This window comes from Salvelinus alpinus, chromosome 2 (assembly GCF_045679555.1).
Source record: "Salvelinus alpinus chromosome 2, SLU_Salpinus.1, whole genome shotgun sequence".
Taxonomy (NCBI): Eukaryota; Metazoa; Chordata; class Actinopteri; order Salmoniformes; family Salmonidae; genus Salvelinus; species Salvelinus alpinus.
The window spans coordinates 67,566,785-67,593,258 of NC_092087.1; the positions used below are offsets into that span (position 1 = coordinate 67,566,785).

A 26,474-nucleotide genomic window follows, 5' to 3' on the forward strand; every position below is an offset into this window, starting at 1 on the left:
AAGGAATTTTAGTAGGCCTAGCTACACAATTTAAAATAGTCCTGTCATTCCTGAAATATTAATAATTTGGCTCGGATAACTGGTTAGGCCGCTGAGCAGAGCAGGTAGCCTAATGAAATTCAGTCAGCGACCTTTATCATTATGCAATTTCCTTGCATAGCATTCTGGCAGTGGAACAAATGAAAGAGTAAGGTTTGACACCGTGCCATTTCACCGACAAAACACAATCTACCACTAAGTTTTTTTTCTACAGAGACTGGGGATTAACATTTCTGAGCTCGGGCCACAGATTAGGTGCGCGGGGGTCTAGAATTTCATCATCTTTCAGAGGCACAATGGCTCATTCTTACCGTTTCCTCATCTATTCTCCGACGGTGGGGGTCATTGGTGCGTGCCTCTGCTCCTGTATTTGTTTTACGTTTTCAGTATACCCTTGGTTTTTTAAACATATTTAAGAAGCACAGAGCAAAACAAACTTAGTATTTACCCAGTCGAAAACGAAGCTTTTCAGAGACACTTCCTAGCACGCGCTGCCACCTTGTGGGAAAAGCACAACATCGCGTAATAGCGCTGTGACATCGGTATTTTTATTTAAGGTCCGTTTTCTGTGGCCTTTTCCCCTCAAGTAAATCCATTGTATTTTGAGGCATAATGCCAAAACAGCAGATATGCCTGCATATAAAACAAAGAAGCCTACTTTGTTATAGAAATTGTACTTTCCCATTTCAATATTTAAAAAAATCTTTTTTTTAATATATATTCAATGTAGAGCCAAGTTAACATTTATTTAATTGAAGTTACTCTGTTAAATATACTATATACAATGATCCAAAGAATATATCAAGTAGCACATCAAAACTACACACAAAGACAATGTAATACAAAAAGTAATAACAGTCAAGATATTTCATCAAAATAGAGAAAAGGCAAAGATAAACAGAAAAATAATGAACTTAGGAAACAGTGAAGTCAACCTGCCCAGAACGGGGTCTCAATGCTCTCATTGCACATTCAGGACAACCACAGAGCAATCTTCTCTTCAAAGCTTGACACCCTCCCCTGGCTCCATGTACCCATCAAGAGGCAGCAGGGGGCTGAAGCGCAGCAGGGGCAGGTCCACCGAGGGGCAGCAGTCCTTGGGGTGAGCCCAGCCTTCCTTAGGGCGAGCCCAGCCCTCCTTAGGGCGCCGTATGGGTGGGAGCGGAGGGGGCAGCTCCGAGTTGGTGCGGATGGAAGTGTTGTCGTTGCCGTCGTTTTTGTAGTCAGGAGGGGGGATGGGGGGGACGCTCCCGTGGCTGCTGCTCCGACAGTGGACCAGGAAGGCCCCCCGGTGGTGGCGGTGATACAGCACGCCCACGGTACCGAGGAGCAGCAGGATGAGGAAGCTGAGCAGGAAGCACACCACGTAGATGCCTTTGACCATCCCGCTGGACCACACTGAAGTACAGCCTAAGGTCAAAGGTTAGGCAAGGATTAGATGTACACAATTTACCTAGTCCAGTCACCTTCATAACCATGCACCTTTGTCTAACATTCTGTTAGGGTTACACATTCTGTTACCTAACGAACCCATTTTCAGGGGTTAAATCGGGAATATTAGGGTGGTGGTCTAACTTATCAACTTCAGTGCCACTGATTTTTAACTAACCAATGTCATACTGTATGTTTTCCTTGTACTTCAGAGAACAATAATTCTACCAAAATCTATGGAGTACCAGTGTTACGCTGCTGCTGCTCAGGACTATGCTGATCCACCGTAATCGTCGACTCGTTGTGCCGGTCCGTATCAGCGGCCTTGGTGTCCACGCAAATGGTTCCACCTGAGCCCAGCCTAGACATATCCTTGAACCCGGAGTGGCATCGGCATGAGTAGGAACCAAAGCGGTTCACACACTCAGCGTTGATGTCACACAGCACCAGCTGAGTCACACACTCATTCACATCTGAGAGACAAAGGGTGCATAAGTAACGTTGATTAATGGAGTTATTAAATATGAAAACAAATCACTTCAAATCAAATGATTTAAAGTCAAACAAATACATTTCTCACCTCATTGAGCCCCAAGACACCTAGTTGCAAGCTATACTATATCTATACAACACAATATCTTAAACATCTGCAGTAACCTTTAGTGCCATTTGTAAAGATCAGAGTACAGTGCAAAATAAGCTACAGATTTATATTTGTTTGTAGGAAACTTTGAGACCTACCAGCGGTGGATACAGAGACGATGACACCCTGTGTTGAGCTGTCCCTGGGGCTAACCACCATCTCCAACAGCTCCTGCAGGGCCGGGTGCAGGGTCCTGTGAATCTTCACCCCTTCTGGCCCACCCCCAATATGCAGCCAGAGGATATAAAGCACTCCTGCACTCAACCTGTTGATACAACAAAGCAAAAAAACTGTTAAAAAAGGCATTCAATCCATCAGTTGTATTTCAGCAAAATTCAGCAAAAGTTTTTCGTATTTTTATCAATCAACTGCCAACAACCCATTTTTATGCAGTAAAAATACAAGTATTTGTTTGCAGTCAAGAAAGGCATTTGGAGCTCTTGGTTACAAAATGTAGTAAACCAACCTTTTTATTCTTTTGGAGGATAGGGTTTTGGGTTTGTGGACAATTTCCAACTGCTCATTAACCTGAAAAACAAATTAATAATTGCACCAGTCCAGTCACAGTAAATATTGACCAAAAGCCATATACAGTCTTTACACATTTTGATTTGTTAAAGCCTTAGCTTAAAATGGATTCAATTTAGACTTTTTTGTCATCACTGGCCTACACACAATAACCCATAATGTCAAAGTGGAATGGGTTTGTTTTTCACAAAGAACAGCACCTACAAATAAAATAAAAAGTAATATCCCTTTGAGCATGGAGAAGTGACTAAATTACACTTTGGATGGTGTAACAATACAGTCACTAGAAAGACACAGGAGTCCTTCCTAACTCAGTGGCCGGAGAGGAAGTTAACCATTCAGGGATTTCACCATGAGGCCAATGTGACGTTAAAACCGTTAGACTTTAATGGCTGTAATAGGAGAAAACAGGATGGATCAACATTGTATACTGACCAAAAAATATAAAAACGCAACAATTTCAAAGATTTTACTGAGTTAATTCATATGGAAATCAGTCAGATGAAATAAATTCATTAGGCCCTTCTACATGGACTGGGAATACAGATATGCATCTGTTGGTCACAGATACCTTAAAAAGGTAGGGGAGTGGATTAGAAAACCAGTCAGTATCTGGTGTGACCATTTGCCTCGTGCAGCGAGACATCTCATTCGCGTAGAGTTGATCAGGCTGTTGATTGTGACCTGTGGAATGTGTCCCGCTCTTCCAATGGCTGTGCAAAGTCGCTAGGGGAACTGGAACACGCTGTCGTACACGTCGATCCAGAGCATCCCAAACATGCTCAACGGGTGACACGTCTGGTGAGTATGCAGGCCATGGAAGACCTGGGCAATTTTCAGCTTCCAGGAATTCTGTACAGATACTTGTGACATGGGGCTGTGCATTATGCTGAAACGTGATGGCCGCAGATGAATGGCACGACAATGGGCATCAAGATCTCGTCACGGTATCTCTGCGCATTCAAATTGTCATCGATAAAAAGCAGTTGCGTTTGTTGTCCGTAGCAAACCACTCCCCGACACCATACACTCTCTGCCATCTGCCCAGTACAGTTCAAAACTGGGATTCACCTGTGAAGAGCACACTTCTTCAGCATGTCAATGGACATTGAAGGTGAGCATTTACCTACTGAAGCCACTTATGACGCCAAATTGCAGTCAGGTCAAGACTCTGGTGAGGAAACGAGCATGCTGCTGAGCTTCCCCCACAACAAATATTGGTTGTGCAAACCCAGTTTCATTCACTGTCCAGATGACTGGTCTCAGAAAATCCCGCAGGTGAAGAAGCCGGATGTGGAGGTCCTGGACTGGAATGGTTACACGTGGTCTGCGGTTGTGAGGCCTGTTGGGGTTACTGCCAAATTCTCTAAAATGACATTGTATGGTAAAAGAAATTAACATTCAATTCTCAGGCAACAGCTCTGGTGGACACTCTCCTTCAAAACTTGAGACCTCTGTGGTATTGTGTGACAACTGCACATTTTAGAGTGGCCTTTTATTGTCCCCAGCACAAGGTGCAACTGTGTAATGATCATGCTGTTTAAATCAGCTTCTTGATAATCCATCCACCTGACAGGTGTGGTGTATCTTGGCAAAGGAAAAATGCTCACCAACAGGGATGTAAACAAATTTGTGCACAACATTTGAGAGAAATAAGCTTTTTGTGCATATGGAACTCTTCAGCTTTATTTCAGCTCATGAAACCAACACTTTACATGTTGCGTTTATATTTTTGTTCAGTATAGTTACTACACAATACTAACAGAGTGAAAAGGAAGCCTGCACAGAATAAAACAATACTTCCTATTTGCAACAAGGCACTAAAGTAATAGTGCAAAAAAGCATTCAACTTTTTGTCCTGAATTCAAAGTTGTGTGTTTGGGGCAAATTCCATACAACACAGTACCACTCCATATTTTCAAGCATAGTGGTGGCTGCATAATGTTATAGGAATTATTGTGATCGTTAAGGGGAGTTTTTCCAGGATAAAAATCCTAGTTCAGTCTTTCCCACCAGACACTGGGAGAAGAATTCACCTTCCAGCAGGACAATAACCCAAAAAGGGCAAATCTACATGAGTTGTTTACCAAAAAGACAGTGAATGTTCCTGAGTGGCTGCATTAGTTGACTAAAATTTGAACTTTCCTACTTGAAAATCTATGGCAAGACCTGAAAATAATGTTGTGTTTTTAAATGGTGTGGAAAGCTCTTAGAGACTTACCCAGAAAGACTGAGCTGTAATTGCAGCCAAAGGTGCTTCTACAAAGTCTCCAGTCATGTGTGGGAATACTCATGTACAGTTAAAGTTGGAAGTTTACATACACTTAGGTTGGAGTCATTCAAACTAGTTTTTCAACCACTTCACAAATTTCTTGTTAACAAACTAGTTTTGGCAAGTCGGTTAGGACATCTACTTTGTGCATGACGCAAGTACATTTTCTAACAATTGTTTACAGACAGATTATTTCACTGTATCACAATTCCAGTTGGTCAGAAGTTTACATACACTAGGTTGACTGTGCCTTTAAACAGCTTGGAAAATTCCAGAAAATTATGTCATGCTGTAGAAGCTTCTGATAGGCTAATTGACATAATTTGAGTCAATTGGAGGTGTACCTGTGGATGTATTTCAAGGCCTACCTTCAAACTCAGTGCCTCTTTGCTTGACATCATGGGAAAATCTAAAGAAAATGCAAGTATAAACACCATGGAACCACACAGCCGTCATACCGCTCAGGAAGGAGAAGCATTCTGTCTCCTAGAGATGAACGTACCTTGGTGCGAAATGTGAAAATCAATCCCAGAACAGCAAAGGACCTTGTGAAAATGCTGGAGGAAACAGGTACAAAAGTATCTCTAACCACAGTAAAACGAGTCCTATATCGACAACCTGAAAGGCCTCTCAGCAAGGAAGAAGCCACTGCTATAAAACCACCACAAAAATGCCAGACTACGGTTTGCAACTGCACACTGGGACAAAGATCGTACTTTTTGGAGAAATATCCTCTGGTCTGACGAAACAAAAATATAACTGTTTGGCAATAATGACCATCGTTATGTTTGGAGTAAAAAGGGGGAGGCTTGCATGCCGAAGAACACCATCCCAACCATGAAGCACGGGGGTGGCAGCATCATGTTGTGGGGGTGCTTTGCTGCAGGAGGGACTGGTGCACTTCACAAAATAGATGGCATCATGAGGTAGGAAAATTGTGTGGATATATTGAAGCAACATCTCAAGACATCAGTCAGGAAGTTAAAGCTTGGTTGCAAATGGGTTTTCCAAATGGACAATGACCACAAGCATACTTCCAAAGTCAAAGTATTGGAGTGGCCATCACAAAGCCCTGACCTCAATCCTATAGAAAATGTGTGGGCAGAACTGAAAAAGCGTGTGCGAGCAAGGCGGCCTACAAACCTGACTCAGTTACACCAGCTCTGTCAGGAGGAATGTGCCAAAATTCAGAAGCTTGTGGAAGGCTACCCGAAACATTTGACCCAAGTTAAACAATTTAAAGGCAATGCTACCAAATACTAATTGAGTATATGTAAACTTCTGACCCACTGGGAACATGATGAAAAGAATAAAACATTCTATTATTCAGACTTTTCCGATTCTTAAAATAAAGTGGTGATCCTAACTGACCTAAGACATGGAATTGTTAACTAGGATTAAATGTCAGGATTGTGAAAAACTGAGTTTAAATGTATTTAGCTAAGGTGTATGTAAACTTATGACTTCAACTGTAAATTAGATATTTTCACTTTGTCATTACGGGGTAGTGTGTAGATGGGTGAGGGAAAAATGTATATTTAATCAATTTTGAATTCAGGCTGTAACAAAATGGTGAAAAGGTCAAGGGGTATGAATACCTTCTGAACGCACTGTAAGATGACATTCATTTATGAAGAAAGTTAGAGAACCACAGCCGGTCATAAATCCCATAAAGCCTAGAGGTCAAACAGGGAAATGTTTCCAAATGTTTCCCCATCATTAATTTCCCCCACAGGGGCCTTTAGGCTTACCCTGGCGTGGCGTTTTGATAACCGTGTAAATCTCTCTAGGACAAGGTGACTTAGGACAGTGCCTTTGGAAAGTATTCAGACCCCTTGACATTTTGTTACAATCCAGCCTTATTCTAAAATTGAATAAATAAAAATTCTCAGCAATCTACACAATAACAAAGAGAACAGATTTATGAACATTTGCAAATTTCTAAAAAAAATAACAAATACCTTATTTACATAAGTATTCAGACCCTTTGCTATGAGACTCGAAATTAAGCACAGGTGCATCCTGTTTTACATTGATCATCCTTGAGTTGTTTTTACAACTTAAATTGGAGTCCACCTGTGGTAAATTCAATTGATTGGACATGATTTGGAAAAGCACACACACACACCTGACTATATAAGGTCCTACAGTTTACAGTGCATGTCAGAGCAAAAAAACAAGCCATGAGGTCTAAGGAATTGTCCGTAGAGCTCTGAGACAGGATAGTGTCGAGGCACTGATCTGGGGAAGGGTACCAAAACATGTCTGCAGCAATGAAGGTCCCCAAGAACACACTGGACTCCATCATTCTAAAATGGAAGAAGTTTGGAACCACCAAGACCCTTTCTAGAGCTAGCCGCCCGGCCAAACTGAGCAATCGGGGGGGCCTTGGTCAGGGAGGTGACCAAGAACCTGATGGTCACTCAGAAAGCTCCTCTGTGGCAATGGAAAAACCATCCAGAAGGACAACCATAATCTGCAGCCCTCCACCAAGCAGGCCTAAATGATAGAGTGGCCAGACAGAAGCCACTCCTCATTAAAAGGCACATCACAGCCCGCTTGGAGCTTGCCAAAAGGCACCTAAAGGACTCTCAAACCATGAGAAACAAGATTCTCTGGTCTGATGAAACCAAGATTCAACCTTGTGGCCTGAATGCCAAGCATCACGTCTGGAGGAAACCTGGCACCATCCCTACAGTGAAGCATGGTGGTGGCAGCATCATGCTGTGGGGGTGTTTTTCAGCGGCAGTGACTAGGAGACTAGTCAGGATCGAGGCAAAGATGAACGGTGCAAAGTACAGAGAGATCCTTGATGAAAACCTGCTCCAGAACGCTCAGGACCTGACTGGGGGGAAGGTTCACCTTCCAACAGGACATTAACCCTAAGCACATAGCCAAGGCAACGCAGGAGTGGCTTCGGGATAAGTCTTCATGTCCTTGAGTGGCCCAGCCAGAGCCCGGACTTGAACCAGATCAAACATCTCTGGAGAGACCTGGAAAGAGCTGAGCAGCAACACTCCCCATACAACCTGACAAAGCTTGAGAGCATGGGAGAAACTCCCCAAATACAGGTGTGCCAAGCTTGTAGCGTCATACCCAAGAAGACTCAAGGCTGTAATTGCTGCCAAAGGTGCTTCAACAAAGTACTGAGTAAAGGGTCTGAATACTTATGTAAATGTGATGTTTAACAAATTACAAAATAGCAAACATTTCTAAAAACATGTTTTTTCTTTGTCATTATGGGGTAGTGTGTAGATTGATGAGAATTTTAGAATAAGGCTGTAACCTAACATGTGGAAAAAGTCAAGGGGTCTGAACACTTTCCAAAGGCACTGTATTCGCCTGTATTTACCCCCCAAAAAAACTGAAATACTAATTGGCTACTAATGTGGCCATCATAAAGAACAAATGCCATGATCTGGATGAGACTGTCGAATCGAGGCAAAGGTAAGAATCTCTGTATTACCTCTCATGTTGGCTACATTTCTTTAAAATAGACAGTTTTGGGAACCGTCTTGTGCAAGTTTTAAATTGATACAATACCTGTTAGCAAAGGTGTCAGCTAGAGATGACGTGCAGGAGCTTACAGGGATTTGTAGTTTTGCATGATGTCTACTTTGATGCTTATTAGAATTTTTTAATCTGAGTGTAAATAGAGCCGAATATCTCACCTTGTCTAAGAGAGATTTACATGGATATCAAAATGTCACGCCAAGGTAAGACAAAACGACAGTCCTTATTTTAAGTGTTTCTAAAATCTCCTATGGGAAAAATTCATGGTGGAAAAACAATTGGACCCATTTCCTTGTTTGACTGCTAGGTTTTATGGGTATTATGACACCTCCACTGTCGGGCTCTATTGTACATGAGATAACTCACCAGAGACTTCACAGAGATCAACAGTGATCTCACAAGATGGTCCCAATTCTCCTCTGGCGTCACAAGGAAGTTGACTTCAACAGCCACTTCAAATAGGTAGTCTGAGAAATACAAAAAGGTAGGCATCTACTTTAATACTCATACACAGCTCTATAACTATTGTACAAAGGCTAGTGACTTAACTTTTGTTATAGCCTTGGAATTATATTAAAAATACCTTTTTGAAAAGAAAAAAGAAATCACCTTCTGGTAAGTGTGATACTTCGGTGTGATTTCTGGCTTTCTCTGCAAAGTAAACATGCAAGACAGTTTTCATAAACCAGACAACAAAGTATGCAAATTAAATTGCTGACTACCTACCATAATCTCTGCTGTCGAAAAACGGTTCAACCATGTTTGGGAGATGGTTGAAGGGATCCTGGGTATCAGTGGGTGTATGAGTGTCACTGGATGCTGTAGACCCACCCAGAGTCATTTTCAGCAATTCCTCATTGCCAGACTCCTCACCTTGGTCATCCACCTCTGTTGTGTGTGACACAATGTTAAACTCTGTAGGAGGAATGGAATCTGTAGTTTGAGCATCCACGTTCCTTCGCATAGCAGACGGAGTGCGTGGCGAGGATTTGGGATTCAAAACAAGGGGCTGGTGTGTGGAGGCGTCACTTCCAAGGTGTGCTGTGTGGGTCTGAGTGGCATCCCTCCCTGACGTCCCATGACGAGTGACCACCATGTGGGGAGTGGGAGTCAAGGGCAGATGGGACTCACGGTCCACCACATCTCCACTCAAGTTACCCACTTTCCAGTCTTCCTTTGTCAGGTGGCTCTCGTCTGCTTTAGTCCCCTCTGAGATTCCTCTGTTCCAATCTTCCTCCTCTCTCTGAACAGGAGAAGACTTGAAGAGCCCCTCTCTGACCATTTGCTCCTCTGCATCCCATGGTGGAAGCTCATTGGACACAGAAGAGGAAGTGAGTTGGTCAAAATAGTCAAACACCACCTCCGGGTTGGTCTGAGCTGGCGGGGTGGGGCTCTCCAGTAAAATGGCCTCCATAGGTTCACCCCTCTTCATGGGAAGAAACTTGGTGAAACTTCCCAGAGAGGGAAAGGGTTCCAGTTCTATCAGTTTTGGTTCAGTCATCAGCTTCCAGTCTTCTTCGGTGGTATCACCATAAGCATTGTACGTGACTGGCGGTACGAACGCCTCGTATCGCCCATAGAAGCCCCTGTGGGGTGGACTGGGTTTTCCTCTGATCAGCTGAACCACGTGGAGGATGTTGGAGAGGGATGTGTACTTGGCCTCACGCCAACACTTCTCCAGGATCCTGTGACCCCCCGCGACCCCCAGGGGCTCGTCCAGGTGGATCTGGTCCAGCTTCCCGCTGCATGCGTCTGACTGGGTGAAGTCCTCTAGGTGGAGGAGCACACGTTTACCAGGGTCTACCTGGATGGTCCAGTTGCACCAGAGAGGTGGGTTGGAGCACAGGTAGTCTGGGGAGAAGAACTCGCCGCTCTTGCCGCGCATCACCTGGTGGCAGCTTCGCAGCGCGAAGAAGGCGTTGCCCACATTACCATGACTGTCATCTGAGAAGTTGTGGACAGAGAGTGTAGAGGACAATCCAGTAATGTCCAAATGTCAGTCATAGGCATAACACCCCCAACACACACACACTTGAGAATTAAACAAAGACCATAGTACAGGGCCCAAAGGCTACATAATAAATATTTGTCTTACCGGGAGGGTTGTAAGCGTCATTCCTAAAGTTATTTATCTAAGGACGTAATAAAAACGTTGAGGTAGCATTAAACCAAGAATGTTAGTCAACAACTTGAAATCTACCTACAATCTCCAGCGAAATGTAGGGAAAATGCTTATAGAAGTCAGTCATCTACTTACCCAGGACAGGTCGCAGTTTGCGGTAAATAAACCATTGGCAAGTAGTAGTGAACGTACAAATATGAACTTTGAATGATTTCGTGACATTTTTGTGTCACGTTGTGTTTACTTTTTCCACTATTTAGCAAGCAGGTCGGCTTCCTACACTGTCCCAGCTATTGTCAATTATTTCCTGCGATGTTTCTTTTCGTTTCCGCTAAAAGTGGACGTAAACAGGTGAAATATATTGCCATTTAGCTAATTAGCACGCCTTGATATTCGGATGCTTCTGGTCTATATGGGGTGTATCCACTAGGTGTCACTGCTACACTGTTGTAGGTAAGATAACTTGACTTCTGCAGCTGTACATCTCAGAAGCAACAAGTATTATGTTGTACTTTTATCTTACCAAGTACTTTATAAATACAAATCTATTTTACAAGAACGACAATTCCATCAATTATTAATGATCTAATGGTAAAGATGTTTATTCTAAACGTTTGATGTTTTGTATACAGTAGTGAACAGATACTTATTTTGGGACACTTTAAGTAGCCTAATGCTGCTGATTGATGATAAAGGTAGAGCAATAGTTTAGCAAAGCTTATCAAGGTATGGCATCTTTAGTGAGTGCTTTATGATTCAGATCAACTTTGAAGCACAAGAGTGATTCCAAGGTTTGATGTTTGAATAGTTTTTTTAATTCACTGTCATAAAAAATGAAAATACTCCAGGTATCCATCACATAAGACACTTTCTGAAAACATAAAAACAAAACAAACATAGGGCAGAAAATGGAGTTGGAAGTACAGACTCAGTTAATTCCATTATAGGCTTGTGGGTCACAGGAGGTTGGTGGCACCTTAATTGGGGAGGACGGGCTCCTGGTAATGGCTGGAGTGGAATCAGTGGAATGGTATCAAACACATGGTTTGATGCCACCCCATTTGCTCCATTCCAGCAATTATTATTGAGCTGTCCTCCCCTCAGCAGCCTCCTCTGTTGTGAGTATACAGAAAGAGCATGAATTTAAAGCTGAGATCTACACAAAGGTGCCACTGGTCGCCCCAGGCACATTTGTTATAGTTTTTGTTTTGTTTATGAAATGGAGAAGAGGAGCTCAATAAGTGTGGTAAAACATTTTTACATACGCCGAGTGTACAAAACATTAAGGATGCATACTCTTTCCATGACACAGACTGACCAGGAGAAAGCTATGATCCCGTTAAATCCACTTCAATCAGTATAGATGGGGAGGGGACGAGACAGGTTAATGAAGGATTTTTAAGCCTTGAGACATGGATTGTTTGTGTCCCATTCAGAGGGCGAATGGGCAAAACAAAAGATTGAAGTGCCTTTGAACTGGGTATGGTAGTAAGTGCCAGGCACACCCGTTTGTGTCTAGAACTGCAACGCTGCTGGGTTTTTCACGCTCAACAGTTTCCTATGTGTATCAAGAATGTTCCACCACCCAAAGGACATCCAGCCAACTTGACACAACTGTGGGAAGCATTGGCGTCAACATGGGCCAGCATCCCTGTGGAACACTTTAAACACCTCGTAGAGTCCATCCCCCGGCGAATTGAAGCTGTTCTGAGGGCAAAAGGTGGTCCAACTCAATATTAGGAAGGTGTCCTTAATGTTTTGTACACTCAGTATACTCTGCTGTCCTATCGTGTGTGTAATGATGTTCAATGATGTTCAAAAAAACAATGTTTGTTGTTTTAAGTAAATTCTTTGTTGTTATAATATCGCACAAACGGGCGTGGTAGATTCACCGCTACGGTTTCCAGCTTTTAAGAGTTATAATAAACCAGCAATCTTTCAAATAACATAAATAGTTTGTTTCTAGAATCAAGTGCAAAGGAACGTCAGATCCATTGATGGTGTAACCATCTGGAAAAACAGGTTAAGCAGTAGAGAACTTTCTTGTGATATGGACCCCCCCCCCCCCCCCCAAATCGTAGGTGATTTTCACATGACTGTTATTGTGACAAATTATATTTCTTGCAAATGAAGGACCTCGCATGCAATAGTGCCTGTATAGTACATACAGTAGTAGTACATTTATATTAATGATACTACATTTGCCGAACACTGTCTTGGAAAGTGTACATGAATGGTTGTTCATGTAAAAAATACTTTGGAATGCTTGGGATATATCAGCTGATTCTATTGAAGCTGGAACACACTGACTTGTGACGTGCTTGTCGGAACTAGGAAACTCAAAAATGTTCGACTTGTTAACTGGTTGAACGCGGCATGTGTATAACTACAACTAGTTAGCAAGTCAGACTAGCACGTGAACGCAACATTGCTACCGAACCTCGAGGATTTCCCTTAGAACACATCAAACAAATTTCTCAAAGACCCATTGGATGCATGCCAAATGGCACCCCTATTCCCTATATAGTACACTACTTTAGACCAGGGTGCATAGGTCTCTGGTCAAAAATAGTGCCCTGTGTAGGGAATAGGGTGGAATATGGGATGATGTAGATGTCTCACTGACAGTCCAATTCCGGATCGCTGAGCCAGGCCCAGATTTTGATCATCTCCTGCGGTGTCCTGCTGTGCACGAGCATTAAGCTCTTATACGCGCACGGGTTGCCCCTGTATTTCTCGTCAATGTCAAACGTCCTGAAGCCCTTGTGCTTCTCCGGGACCAAGCCCAGCTTCTGGAGACACATTCCTGTGTAGACATCATCAATAGGATACAGTGCCACCTGCTGGGAGATGTTGTGCAACTGCAGTGCCAGTTCCCCAGAGTACAGGAACCCTCCTCCCCCGGCGTAAGGCGGGTATGGCCCCATAAATACACTCTCTGGGATGAAGTACTTGAGCTTCTTGTCCCGGTGCGGGCCGGCGTTGGTGATTACGTCCCCTATGAACAGATCCCTGGCCCTGATCTCTGGAAGATTGTGGAGGAAGTCTAAGATCCTCCAGGTGTTGACGAAGACGTCGTCATCCCCCTTGAAGACAAAGCGGGCGTCGGGGCAACGCTGGCTGAACCAGTCCAGGAATAGCACCTCTTTGAGGGTGAGGTTGAAGAAGGAGTCTCGGTAGTCCCACTGGAGGAGGTCCCCGTAAAGTCTGGCCTCATGACTGAGCATCCCAAACAGGTTGGGGAAGTGGTCGACTGCCGAGGCATTGCCAAGGAGGAAGACCGTGGCTACAGTCCGATTGGCCAGAACGCCCACCCGCCCCCACGACTCCCGGATGGCCTGCCGCCGGTCGAAGTGAGGCGCCAGGGACTTGACAGCCAACAGGAGGTAGGGTTTGCTCTCGCACACGCGTGGTTGGTCCATGATCATCGGATACGAGCGGCAGCGCATGTGCAGCAGGAAGTCCTGGAAGCGGGGTGGCAGGGAGTTGTAGTCCTTCACCTGGGTGGTGACGCTGTAGTCCGGTTTGCAGGGGTCCGGGGACCTGGTGTCGTTGAGCCAATCAGGTAGCTCCAGGAGGGAGTCATTGGTCAAACCCGGCATGAGGATGGGGTTGTAGATGTAGTCCAGCCTCTGCTGCTCCTTATTCCAAAAGATCTCGCTGGTCATCTGCTTCCTCCAGAACCTCTTGGAGGGAATGCGCAGCTTCCGCTGGTCCCCCTTGTCCTGGCCCAGGTTCCGAGACACGCCCACGAGGATGAAGACGAAGACGTTGAGCATCATCATCACACACAGCACCCTGGTTTTCTTCCGGCAGCCGTGCATCTTGGCTCTCTGCAGTCTCCGGACCTGGACAGGAAGTGATAGAGACAAACAGGAAGTAAGAGACCAAACCCAGAAGTTACAGACTTACAACGTACAGAGTATGAAGCGACCATAACGAGATCGGCAGACTTACAACAAACCTAGACGGCATGGGCCCATTCAGAAACATAGTGAAAGGTAGTTGTGGGCCACAGCTGGTGGCCTACGGTTTTGAGGCAGTAGACTTAAGGAGAAATGTTTGAAGGTAAAGCAGGTTAGAGGGCCTTCTTGTTCAGTGTGTTGTTTGTGTCCGAGCCGGACCCAGCAGCAGCCGCATACCAGCCCGCTTTTCATCCCCTAATCCTCGAGGAATGAGTTGTGCACACTTTTCTTTATCCCTTCTTTATTTCCTTCTCTTCCTCCCTCTCTTTTTACAATGCCCAGACTAGCATCATCATGCTCAACTCTCCTCATGACACCAATTACAGGTGTCAGTGTGTCAGTGTAATCTCAGGCTAAACTGGCCTCCCCACACAAAAGGGCACTGGCATGTAAGGAATCTCTATGGTTGTGCAATGTTAACCGAGTGTAAAATTTGCTACATGGGGTCAAACTGTTCTAAGAAAACAAACAGAGCCTCGGATAGAAGCAGCAAATGCTGTGATTAATCATAAAAAATCTCTACAACATTCGCAGAGTACGACCCTGCCTCACGCAGGAAGCGGCGCAGGTCCTAATCCAGGCACTTGTCATCTCCCGTCTGGATTACTGCAACTCGCTGTTGGCTGGGCTCCCTGCCTGTGCCATTAAACCCCTACAACTCATCCAGAATGCCGCAGCCCGTCTGGTGTTCAACTTTCCCAAGTTCTCTCACGTCACCCCGCTCCTCCGCTCTCTCCACTGGCTTCCAGTTGAAGCTCGCATCCGTTACAAGACCATGGTGCTTGCCTACGGAGCTGTGAGGGGAACGGCACCTCCGTACCTTCAGGCTCTGATCAGGCCCTACACCCAAACAAGGGCACTGCGTTCATCCACCTCTGGCCTGCTCGCCTCCCTACCTCTGAGGAAGTACAGTTCCCGCTCAGCCCAGTCAAAACTGTTCGCTGCTCTGGCACCCCAATGGTGGAACAAACTCCCTCACGACGCCAGGTCAGCGGAGTCAATCACCACCTTCCGGAGACACCTGAAACCCCACCTCTTTAAGGAATACCTAGGATAGGATAAAGTAATCCTTCTAACCCCCCCCCCCTTAAAAGAGTTAGATGCACTATTGTAAAGTGGTTGTTCCACTGGATATCATAAGGTGAATGCACCAATTTGTAAGTCGCTCTGGATAAGAGCGTCTGCTAAATGACTTAAATGTAAATGTAAATAAAAAGTACAACAATGGTAATTACTTCATTTAACACGTCTCCTTATATATTTCCAATTTGAAAGTGAGAGTGAACATACAGCTTTGTGTTTCAAGCATCATGATCCAACCCACTGAGACATTGTAACCACTGTTAGTTCCTCCCGCTGTATCACATGATATCTAGCATATTACCTGTGAGTAGCAGGAAATTACTGGTCAGGCTGTTCCTGTGGTCCCGACCCAGACCTTCTTAGCCCATGTGGGTCTCCTGCATGGGAGAAGGGCCCAGAAAGGGGAACTGGAACAGGACTGGTGTTCCTGCAGCAGCCACCTGGATACAAACAACAAAAAACACACAAGCCCACAACATGTCAACAACACTGCTGTTTTTCCTCAGGAAAGGCAGGCTTTTTCTCAAGGGGTTATTATAGGGCAGTAGACATGCTTATACACTCCCTACTTTAGCTAAGCCCTACACACAAGTAACTACAAATCCCAACAAAGAACCTGGTTACAACCAAGGTGGTGTTGTAGTTCCTAGAGGTATTGTTGTCGTCAACAACTATCTGGGTGTCACTATTTCTGTTTGCTGTCGATCGTCTACTCGAACCGTCACTGTAGATCATCTACTGAAAGCAATGGAATCCTGTACCTTTGACCTCAAGAGGTTCTTACTTGTGAAAGTAGACGGAGGAATCTTTAGCCTTTTAGGAAATGACGGTTTGCTGATCGGCATGGCACCTCTTTAACAAAACTAGACAGAGAGGTAGGCTACGGTAATTCAAAACATTGCTCTGCTGTGTGCGTGTGTGTGTGTCTGCGTGTGTGTTCGGCAGCAGCATGATACTCACAAGCTGTCAAATCTAAGCAGAGAAGTTGAGCCTTGAATGCCGAGCCACGAACATGACTCCCCCACTCACTTGCAGTAGCAGACTAGTGTGCGTCCCAAACGCCAGCCTATTCCATATATAATGTACTACTTTGACCAGAGCTCTATGGGGCCTGGTCAAAAGTTGTGGACCATATAGGGAACAGGGTGCCATTTGGAATGCAGCTTAGCAGTACAGAGTGCGGCAAGTTCCACTTTTCCTCTGCGCAATCCAACTACGCAAACACTCACATCGGTAGTATATGCAAGCCATGGATAGAGTTTGTCACTGTTGAACACGGTTGGTGAGAGTAGCAGGCCTATACTGTAGATGTGGGAACACTGACATTTCATTCACTGACTGACTGCAGCCATTTTATATTTGATATATATATATATATTTTATATGTGTAACTGTCATTAAGTAGTGATATTGGACTCAATGAAGTAAACTGATGAAGTCAATCCTATTTAACATAAAATAATAAACGATCCCATCATAGTCTACTAAATAGTTACATAGTCTATCATTAGTTTACTTCATATGGTCAGTCATTAAGCTTTAAGTAATAGTTGAGGGAGACACATGCCGGAGAGGCCACACAGACAGACACATAAAGTTCTGTATTTGAGTGGGGGCCCATAATTAAACATCAGACAAACGTGTTTGCTGAAGCACAGGTGCCTCAACAGTGTGGTATCAATAGGACTTAAGAGGCCACTGAGAAGAAAGTGAGAAGTGATAACTTGAAGGACATTAGGGTAGAAATACATACACCCCCTAAGTATTTATTTGGACAGTGAAGTAAAACATTTTCTTGGGATCTATACTGTAGCATTTTGGAATTGAGATATTTTAAATGAGGCAACATTACAGGATGTCACCTTTTGTTTGAGGATATATTTTATACATACAGTGGGGAGAACAAGTATTTGATACACTGCCGATTTTGCAGGTTTTCCTACTTACAAAGCATGTAGAGGTCTGTAATTTTTATCATAGGTACACTTCAACTGTGAGAGACGGAATCTAAAACAAAAATCCAGAAAATCACATTGTATGATTTTTAAGTAATTCATTTGCATTTTATTGCATGACATAAGTATTTGATACATCAGAAAAGCAGAACTTAATATTTGGTACAGAAACCTTTGTTTGCAATTACAGAGATCATACGTTTCCTGTAGTTCTTGACCAGGTTTGCATACACTGCAGCAGGGATTTTGGCCCACTCCTCCATACAGACCTTCTCCAGATCCTTCAGGTTTCGGGGGTGTCGCTGGGCAATACGGACTTTCAGCTCCCTCCAAAAATGTTCTATTGGGTTCAGGTCTGGAGACTGGCTAGGCCACTCCAGGACCTTGAGATGCTTCTTACGGAGCCACTCCTTAGTTGCCTTGGCTGTGTGTTTCGGTCGTTGTACAGACCTCTACATGCTTTGTAAGTAGGAAAACCTGCAAAATCGGCAGTGTATCAAATACTTGTTCTCCCCACTGTATCTGTTAAACCGTTTAGAAATGAATGCACTTTATGTATCTAGTCCACACATTTTAAGGTGTCAAGTATTTGGACAAATTCACTTATAGTGTATAACATTTAGTCAAAAGGTTAGTATTTTGGACCAATATTCCTAAGAGTTGAGGAAAGACTGACTACGTCACTTGTTGTTTTTATAAGAAACATGAATGTGTTGGAAATTGGAAATTCCAAATTGTTTGCACAGTCAACTTACACACAGCACTGACACACACGTACCCCACCACACATGCCACCAGGGGTCTTTTCACAGTCCCCAGGTCCAGAACAAATTCAAGGAAACGTACAGTATTTCAGAGTCAGAGTGCATGGAACTCCCTTCCATCTTATACTGCGCAAGTGAACAACAAACCTGTTTCAAAAAACAAATAAAGCAACACCTCACGGCACAACGACTCTCCACCATGTGACCTACTTGTTGTGTGTATGTACTGACATTTATGTGTAACTGATAGATGCACACACACACACGACATGTTAATGTTTTTAAATGTACAGTGTACAGTGGTGTCCTTTGACAGCTCTTTGGTCTTGGCCATAGTGGAGTTTGGAGTGTGACTGTTTGAGGTTGTGGACAGGTGTCTTTTATACTGATAACAAGTTCAAACAGGTGCCATTAATACAGGTAATGAGTGGAGGACAGAGGGGCCTCTTAAAGAAGAAGTTACAGGTCTGTGAGAGCCAGAGATCTTGCTTGTTTGTAGGTGACCAAATACTTATTTTCCACCATAATTTGCAAATAAATTCATTAAAAATCCTACAATGTGATTTTCTGGATTTTTTCTTCTCATTTTGTCTGTCATAGTTGAAGTGTACCTATGAGGAAAATTACAGGCCTCTCTCATCTTTTTAAGTGGGAGAACTTGCACAATTGGTGGCTGACTAAATACTTTTTTGCCCCACTGTATGTAAATTGTAAAGTCTTTTGTCTGTAATGTCTTTTGTGTTATATGTTGGACCCCAGTAAGACTAGCTGTCGCCATTGGTGTCGGCTAGTGGGAATCCTAATAAATCAAATCAAAATCCTACCACACTACATCAAGCTTGTGACTCTACAAACGTGTTGGATATATTTTCCAGGTTTTTTGTGTGTTTCAGATGATGTTGTGACCAATAGAAATAAATGGTAAATAATGTATTGTGTCATTTTGGAGTCACTTTAATTCTAAATAAGAATAGAATATGTTTCTGAACACTTCTACATTAATGTAGATGCTACCATGATGACGGATTATCGCGTATCGTGAATAATGATGAGAGAGAAAGTTACAGAAGCACAAAGGTCATGCCCCCAAAACATGCTAACCTCTTACCATCAACAAGTTTGTAGAGTCACATGCTTGATGTAGTGTGGTAGTAGTATTTATGTAGTTATTTCCTGCTATGAATAGGGGAGCAAATACTAAACATTTGACTAAATCCAATACACTATAAGTGAATTTGTCCAAATACTTCTGATACATTCCCAATGGGGGGCCTGATACATAAAGTGCTTTAATTTCTAAACGGTAAAACAGATAAAAGGTGATGTTCTGTACTGTCGCCTCATTTAGAACATTTGATTTCAAATCCAAAATGCTGGAGTATAGAGCCACATTTTAAGTTCAGCACTTTAAGTTTAGCTTCACTGTCCAAATAAATACGTTGGGGGAGTTTACATGTGAATTATATACATTTCAAAGGTTACTATGTACCTCTAGTGATGTAAGCCAATGATGTAAAAGTGACAACAAGTGAATGGGGAAAGGGGCATGCTAACTGTTAACTCGAGGGACATTAGGCATGACAGGGGAGAAATATACATAGCAACCAAAGAAATATACATGTGTTTTCATGGTTATTATGGAGCGCTAGCCTGGTTGAAGACACCCACAAGGAGTCTCTTTTGTGGGCTCTGGGGTGTTATAAATGGAGATAATGGAGAATAGAGTGCCTCTCAATGTTCCCTCAGTGAATACAAAGGAAAACATTGATTTACTAATAGGCATAGGCCTACATATGGAGCAACAGGTTTGAGATGGATGGAGTGTACAGTTGGAGTGTACAGTGTGTGTGTGTGGCCTCCTCAGCACATGTCCACACGTCTCCCTCTGAACCATTACTTACCCTGTCAGTGAAGAATACGCAACAGACAAAGGATTTTGACAGTATCCCTTCATAACCATTTGGTTGCTATGGTGAATTTCCCCCTGGGATCCATTAGGCCCCAAAACCTGTTTAAGTCAGTGGTTCTGCCTAGTGTTCCATATCTCCAGAAATGACTGCCTCTCTCTCCCCGTCCTCCTAATGCTATTAGATGAGCAACCGCTAGGAATCAGGTACTCAATGAAAACACAGACTGAGACCCTATTATGTAGACTATACTGGTCACACACTGAGTGTACAAAACATTAGGAACACCTTCCTAATATTGAGTTGCACCCCCTTTTGCCCTCAGAACAGCTCGACAAGGTGTTGAAAGCATTCCACAGGGACGCTTGCCCATGTTGACTCCAATGCTTCCCACAGTTGTGTCAAGTTGGCTAGATGTCCTTAGGTGGTGGACCATTCTTGATACACACAGGAAACTGTTGAGTGTGAAACCCCCAGGAGTGTTCCAGTTCTCGACACAAACGGGTGCGCCTGACACCCACTACCATACCCTCTTCAAAGGCACTTAAATCTTTTGTCTTGCCCATTCACCCCCTGAATGGTACACATACACAATCCATGTCTCAATTGTCTCTAGGCTTAAAAATCCTTCTTTAACCTGTTTTTCCCCTTCATCTCCAGTGCATTTGATACATTACAGCCTTGTTCTAAAATTGATTACATTTTTTTTTGCAATCTACACACAATACCCCATAATGACAAAGAAAAAACAGGTTTTTATACGTTTTTGCAAATTCATTCAAAATAAAAAACGGAAATAACACATTTACATAAGTATTCAGACCCTTTACTCAGTACTTTGTTGAAGCACCTTTGGCGGCGATTACAGCCTTGAGTCTTCTTGGGTATGACGCTACAAGCTGGGCACACCTGTATTTGGGAAGTTTCTCCCATTCTTCTCTGCACATCCTCTTAAGCTCTATCAGGTCGAATGGGGAGCATCGCTGCACAGCTATTTTCAGGTCTCTCCAGAGATATTTTATCTGGTTCAAGTCTGGGCTCTGGCTGGGCCACTCAAGGACATTCAGAGACTTATCCCGAAGCCACTGCTGCATTGTCTGGGCTGTGTGCTTAGGGTCGTCGTCCTGTTGGAAGGTGAAACTTCGCCCCACTCTTAACCTGCTCCAGAGTGCTCAGGACTTTTCATCAAGGATCTCTCTGTACTTTGCTCCATTCAGCTTCCCTCGATCCCGACTAGTCTCCCAGTCCCTGCCGCTGAAAAACATCCCCACAAGATGATCCTGCCACCACCATGCTTCACCCTAGGGATGGTGCGAGGTTTCCTCCAGACGTGACGCTTGGCATTCAGGCCAAAGAGTTCAATCTTGGTTTCATCACACCAGATAATCTTCTTTCTCATGGTCTGAGAGTCTTTAGGTGCCTTTTGGTCAACTCCAAGCGGGTTGTTTTGTGCCTTTTACTGAGGAGTGGCTCCCGTCTGGCCACTCTACCATAAAGGCCTGATTGCAAAGATGGTTGTTCTTCTGGAAGGTTCTCCCATCTCCACAGAGGAACTTTGGAGCTCTGTCTGAGTGACCAGTCACCTCCCTGACCAAGGCCCTTCTCCCCCGATTGCTCAGTTTGGCCGGCTGGCTAGCTCTAGGAAGGGTCTTGGTGGTTCCAAACGTATTCCATTTTAGAATGATGGAGTCCAGTGTGTTCTTGGGGACCTTCAATTTTTCAGTACCCCTCCCCAGATCTGTGCCTCGACACAATCCTGTCTCGGAGCTCTACGGACAATTCCTTCAACCTCATGGCTTGGTTTTTGCTCTGCACTGTCAACTGTGGGACGTTATACACAGGTATGTGCCTTTCCAAATCATGTCCAATCAATTGAATTTACCACAGGTGGACTCCAATCAAGTTGTATGCACCTGAGCTCAATTTCGAGCCTCATAGCAAAGGGTCTGAATACATATGTAAATAAGTCATTTCTGTTTTTTATTTTCGCTTTGTCATTATGGGGTATTGTTTGTAGATTGATGAGGAAACATTTTTATTGAATCAATTTTCAAATAAGGCTGTAACGTAACAAAACGTGGGAAAAGTACTTTATAGATACTTTCCGAATGCACTGTACACTGACTGAAGTGGATTTAAAAAGTGACATCAATAAGTGACCATATCTTTCTTCCACCTGGATTCACCTGGTCAGTCTACGTCATGGAAAGAGCAGGTGTTCGCAATGTTATGTACACTTTAAAGGCTTAGATGTCTTAATTGAAATGTATATGTACTGTACGTGCCTCATGTTATTGTTTTAACAGCTCTCTAATTGGCTTTTACAGTTTCAATAGCGTATGTGGTTAGATTTGGGTCGTACCACCACAAAAAGGAAGTGGATTTCGACACCATCCAGGGGAATAGTCAAAAGCCACCCTCGGACCCCCACACCCCACACCAATCCCACCGCAACAACGACTATATAGTATCTGTTCTATGTGTCTGACAATTATTATGGTGATGTTTCTTTCCCTGTACTGATAAATTAGTCATTGAAGTTGTTTATGTCCCATCCTACATCCTGATATTACCAGGTTCTGACCACTAGATGGTGCTGTTCTTGCTATTAGGTGAACAAAGTTTGAAGAACCCCCCCCCCCGCAATGTTAAAGGGATAATTCGCACTGAGCTAAAGGCTAGAGCTGCCACTTTCAAGGAGCGGGACTCTAACCCGGAAGCTTATAAGAAATCCCGCTTTGCCCTCCGACGAACCATCAAAAAGGCTAAGCGTCAATACAAGACTAAGATCGAATCGTACTACACCAGCTCCGACACTCGTCGGATGTGGCAGCACTTGCAAACCATTACAGACTACAAAGGGAAGCACAGCCGAGAGCTTCCCAGTGACACGAGCCCCCCAGACGAGCTAAACTACTTCTATGCTTGCTTCGAGGAAAATAACACTGAAACATGCATAAGAGCACCAGCTGTTCCAGAAGACTGTGTGATCACGCTCTCCATAGCCGATGTAAGTAAGACCTTTAAATAGGTCAACATTCACAAGGCCGCAGGGCCAGACGGATTACCAGGACGTGTACTGCAAGCATGCGCTGACCAACTGGCAAGTGTCTTCACTGATATTTTCAACCTCTCCGAGTCTGTAATACCAACATGTTTCAAGCAGACCACCATAGTGCCTGTGCTCAAGAACACTAAGGTAACCTGCCTAAATGACTACCGACCCGTAGCACTCACGTCTATAGCCATGAAGTGCTTTGAAAGGCTGGTCATGGCTCACATCAACACCATTATCCCAGAAACCCTAGACCCACTCCAATTTGCATACTGCACCAACAGATCCACAGATGATGCAATCTCTATTGCACTCCACACTGCCCTTTCCCACCTGGACAAAAGGAACACCTATGTGAGAATGCTATTCATTGACTACAGCTCAGCATTCAACACCATAGTGCCCTCAAAGCTCATCAATAATCTAAGGACCGTGGGACTAAACACCTCCCACTGCAACTGGATCCTGGACTTCCTGACAGGCCACCCCCAGGTGGTAAGGGTAGGTAACAACACATCCGCCACACTGATCCTCAACACAGGGGCCCCTCAGGGGTGCATTCTCAGTCCTCTCCTGTACTCCCTGTTCACTCATGACTGCACGGCCAGGCACGACTCCAACACCATCATTAAGTTTGCAGATGACACAACAGTGGTAGGCCTGATCACCGACAACAACGAGACAGCCTATAGGGGCGGCAGGTAGCCTAGTGGTTAGAGCGTTGGGCCAGTAACCGAAAGGTTGCTAGATCGAATCCCGAGCTGACAATGTTAAAAATATGTAATTCTGCCCCTGAACAAGGCAGTTAACCTACTTTTCCTAGGCCGTCATTGTAAATAATAATTTGTTCTTGCCCCCGCAAGTCTTATCTGACTTGCCTAGTTAAATAAAGGTTAGATAAAATAAAAAATAGGGAGGAGTGTGGTGCCAGGACAACAACCTCTCCCTCAACGTGATCAAGACAATGTAGATGATTGTGGACTACAGGAAAAAGAGGACCGAGCACGCCCCCATTCTCATCGACAGGGCTGCAGTGGAGCAGGTTGAGAGCTTCAAGTTCCTTGGTGTCCACATCACCAACAAACTAACATTGTCCAAGCACACCAAGACAGTCGTGAAGAGGGCACGACAAAACCTATTCCCCCTCAGGAGACTGAAAAGATTTGGCATGGGTCCTCAGATCCTCAACATGTTCTACAGCTGCACCATCGAGAGCATCCTGACTGGTTGCATCACTGCCTGGTATGGCAACTGCTCAGCCTCTGACGGCAAGGCACTACAGAGGGTAGTGCGAATGGTCCAGTACATCACTGGGGCCAAGCTTCCTGCCATCCAGGACCTCTATACCAGGCGGTGTCAGAGGAAGGCCCTAAAAATTGTCAAAGACTCCAGCCACCCTAGTACGCAGTACACGTCCTGTTCTCTCTGCTACCGCACGGCAAGGTTCAAGAGGCTTCTAAACAGCTTCTACCCCCAAGCCATAAGACTCCTGAACACCTAATCAAATGGCTACCCAGACTATTTGCATTTCCCCCCCTCTTTTACATCGCTGCTACTCTCTGTTGTTATCATCTATGCATAGTCACTTTAATAACTCTACCTACATGTACATATACGTACATATACCTACATGTACCTCAACTAACCAGTGCCCCTGCACATTGACTCTGTACCGGTACTCCCCTGTATATAGTCTCGCTATTGTTTTTTCACTGCTGCTCTTTAATTACTTGTTACTTTTATTTCTTATTCTTATCCATATTTTTTTTAACTGCATTGTTGGTTAGGGGCTCGTAAGTAAGCATTTCACTGTAAGGTCTACACCTGTTGTATTCGGCGCATGTGACTAATAAAACTTGGTTTGGAATTTACCCAATTTACAAAAGGACATTGATTTCCTTACCCAGTAAACAGTCTGTTGACAAGGTATGACAGCAACCAATGCTTTGTTTTTGTTGACCACTGTTTCAAATACTAACTGTTTTCAAATGTAAGCTATTATAATTTCGAATATTATATGAATCCCATGAATTAAAAGGGCCCATTTGGGTTCAATTAATTAGCTTAATTTCTCAGAGATCAAACTATATTTCAAGAAAATAATGTTGCAGGAATCTTATCTGTTTCTAACTACAGAAACAATTTGAGATAGTGGATGTCATGGCTTGATGAAATGACATGGAACGACCCATTATGAAGTTATTATCAACAGTTACTATGTTCATTACAGGTGATTAACTAAGTCACTGTCATATTTTCCTCTAGAAACAGTGTTTTATTCATGGTTAAAGTAATGATGATTCATTATTATATAATCTAACATTGATCAAATACTAGTATTTATTGGAGCAAAAGTGATGGAAGCAAAATTAATAACATTCATATGTTTTTCTATCTGGCATACGTAGCTATGGTGGCGTTGCAATGTTAGAATATAATATAATTTCTGCTATAGCCCCAGGACTCAAACGCAATGAATGGTCTTCTAAGTTATAATGTGCTAACCAAAATGGTAAACAGCATGTATTCTCTAAACCTGGTTGCTATACTTTACCTGAATAGCAAAGTTTCCATTCAAAGGAGTCCACCACATCTTGGCGCAAAGCCTATAGTGTAGCCTACAAAACGAGTCTATATGAATATGATCCTTTTTCCGCAAATAGTTACAAGAAGCGTAACTTTAGAGTGAGGCGCCTATGCTCACTATAAGCAATCCATGTTAGTTTAATAATATTTCATAGATCATAGTAGAAGTCCTGTGCAAGGTGAAAGTCAATGCCTTGCCAAAAAGAGAGAGAAAGAATACGCCTTAGTAACGCTCTGTGTCTGTGTTCCTCTCTGATCTTGACTTCTACTCACACCTTCCGCATTTTCAGGAAGAGGAACATTTCAGCCGGCGTTCAGATCATTGGGAGAAAAAATAATATTCGTATTTTTTTCTGGGTAACGTTTGAGGGGCACGACTCCTCCTTGAATTATGTGATGTAGGCCTTTGATATTAACTTAGGGGATATACTTTACTGAATATTTTGGGAGACCATGTGATTAGACATCTCATATTATAAAACCAAGGTAGAGAACTTTCATTTTCCTCCCTATACAAGTGTACAGAGACAGAATTAAATGAGCGAATTCAGCTGAATGCATAGGATACCTGGCTTCACATATGTTTTCACTTAATGTTGTTTGTAATTGAG

The 26,474-nt window shown here is 43.6% G+C and overlaps 2 protein-coding genes across 3 annotated transcripts; both read right to left on the reverse strand.

Moving 5' to 3' along the window:
- Positions 1-723: 723 nt before the first annotated feature.
- LOC139544186 (uncharacterized) lies at positions 724-10,891 on the reverse strand. The gene is made up of 9 exons (XM_071351010.1): positions 10,684-10,891; positions 10,522-10,558; positions 9,153-10,370; positions 9,036-9,077; positions 8,793-8,893; positions 2,580-2,641; positions 2,212-2,378; positions 1,716-1,943; positions 724-1,449 (listed from the first exon to the last, which is right to left on the reverse strand). Exons 1-9 carry the CDS (start codon positions 10,768-10,770, stop codon positions 1,040-1,042), a joined length of 2,352 nt encoding a protein of 783 aa, XP_071207111.1. The 5' UTR covers positions 10,771-10,891; the 3' UTR covers positions 724-1,039.
- A 449-nt stretch (positions 10,892-11,340) lies between these two features.
- LOC139567501 (N-acetyllactosaminide beta-1,3-N-acetylglucosaminyltransferase 2-like) lies at positions 11,341-26,132 on the reverse strand. 2 transcript variants are annotated; one of them, XM_071388820.1, is made up of 3 exons: positions 25,832-26,132; positions 15,898-16,036; positions 11,341-14,396 (listed from the first exon to the last, which is right to left on the reverse strand). In XM_071388820.1, the coding sequence occupies exon 3, from the start codon at positions 14,370-14,372 to the stop codon at positions 13,167-13,169; it is 1,206 nt and encodes a 401-aa protein (XP_071244921.1). In that variant the 5' UTR covers positions 14,373-14,396; positions 15,898-16,036; positions 25,832-26,132; the 3' UTR covers positions 11,341-13,166. The 2 variants fall into 2 exon arrangements, with proteins under 2 accessions (XP_071244921.1, XP_071244922.1); XM_071388821.1 differs by lacking the exon at positions 25,832-26,132 and adding an exon at positions 16,557-16,750.
- Positions 26,133-26,474: the final 342 nt, after the last annotated feature.

Coding starts and splice junctions, on each gene's coding strand:
- LOC139544186 (XM_071351010.1), bottom strand. CDS start 10,770: ATGTCACGAAATCATTCAAAGTTCATATTTGTACGTTCACTACTACTT. Junction 10,371..10,521: donor TGACGCTTACAACCCTCCCG/GTAAGACAAATA, acceptor ACAACTTCTCAG/ATGACAGTCATGGTAATGTG. Junction 2,379..2,579: donor TCCTCCAAAAGAATAAAAAG/GTTGGTTTACTA, acceptor TTGTATCAACAG/GTTGAGTGCAGGAGTGCTTT.
- LOC139567501 (XM_071388820.1), bottom strand. CDS start 14,372: ATGCACGGCTGCCGGAAGAAAACCAGGGTGCTGTGTGTGATGATGATG.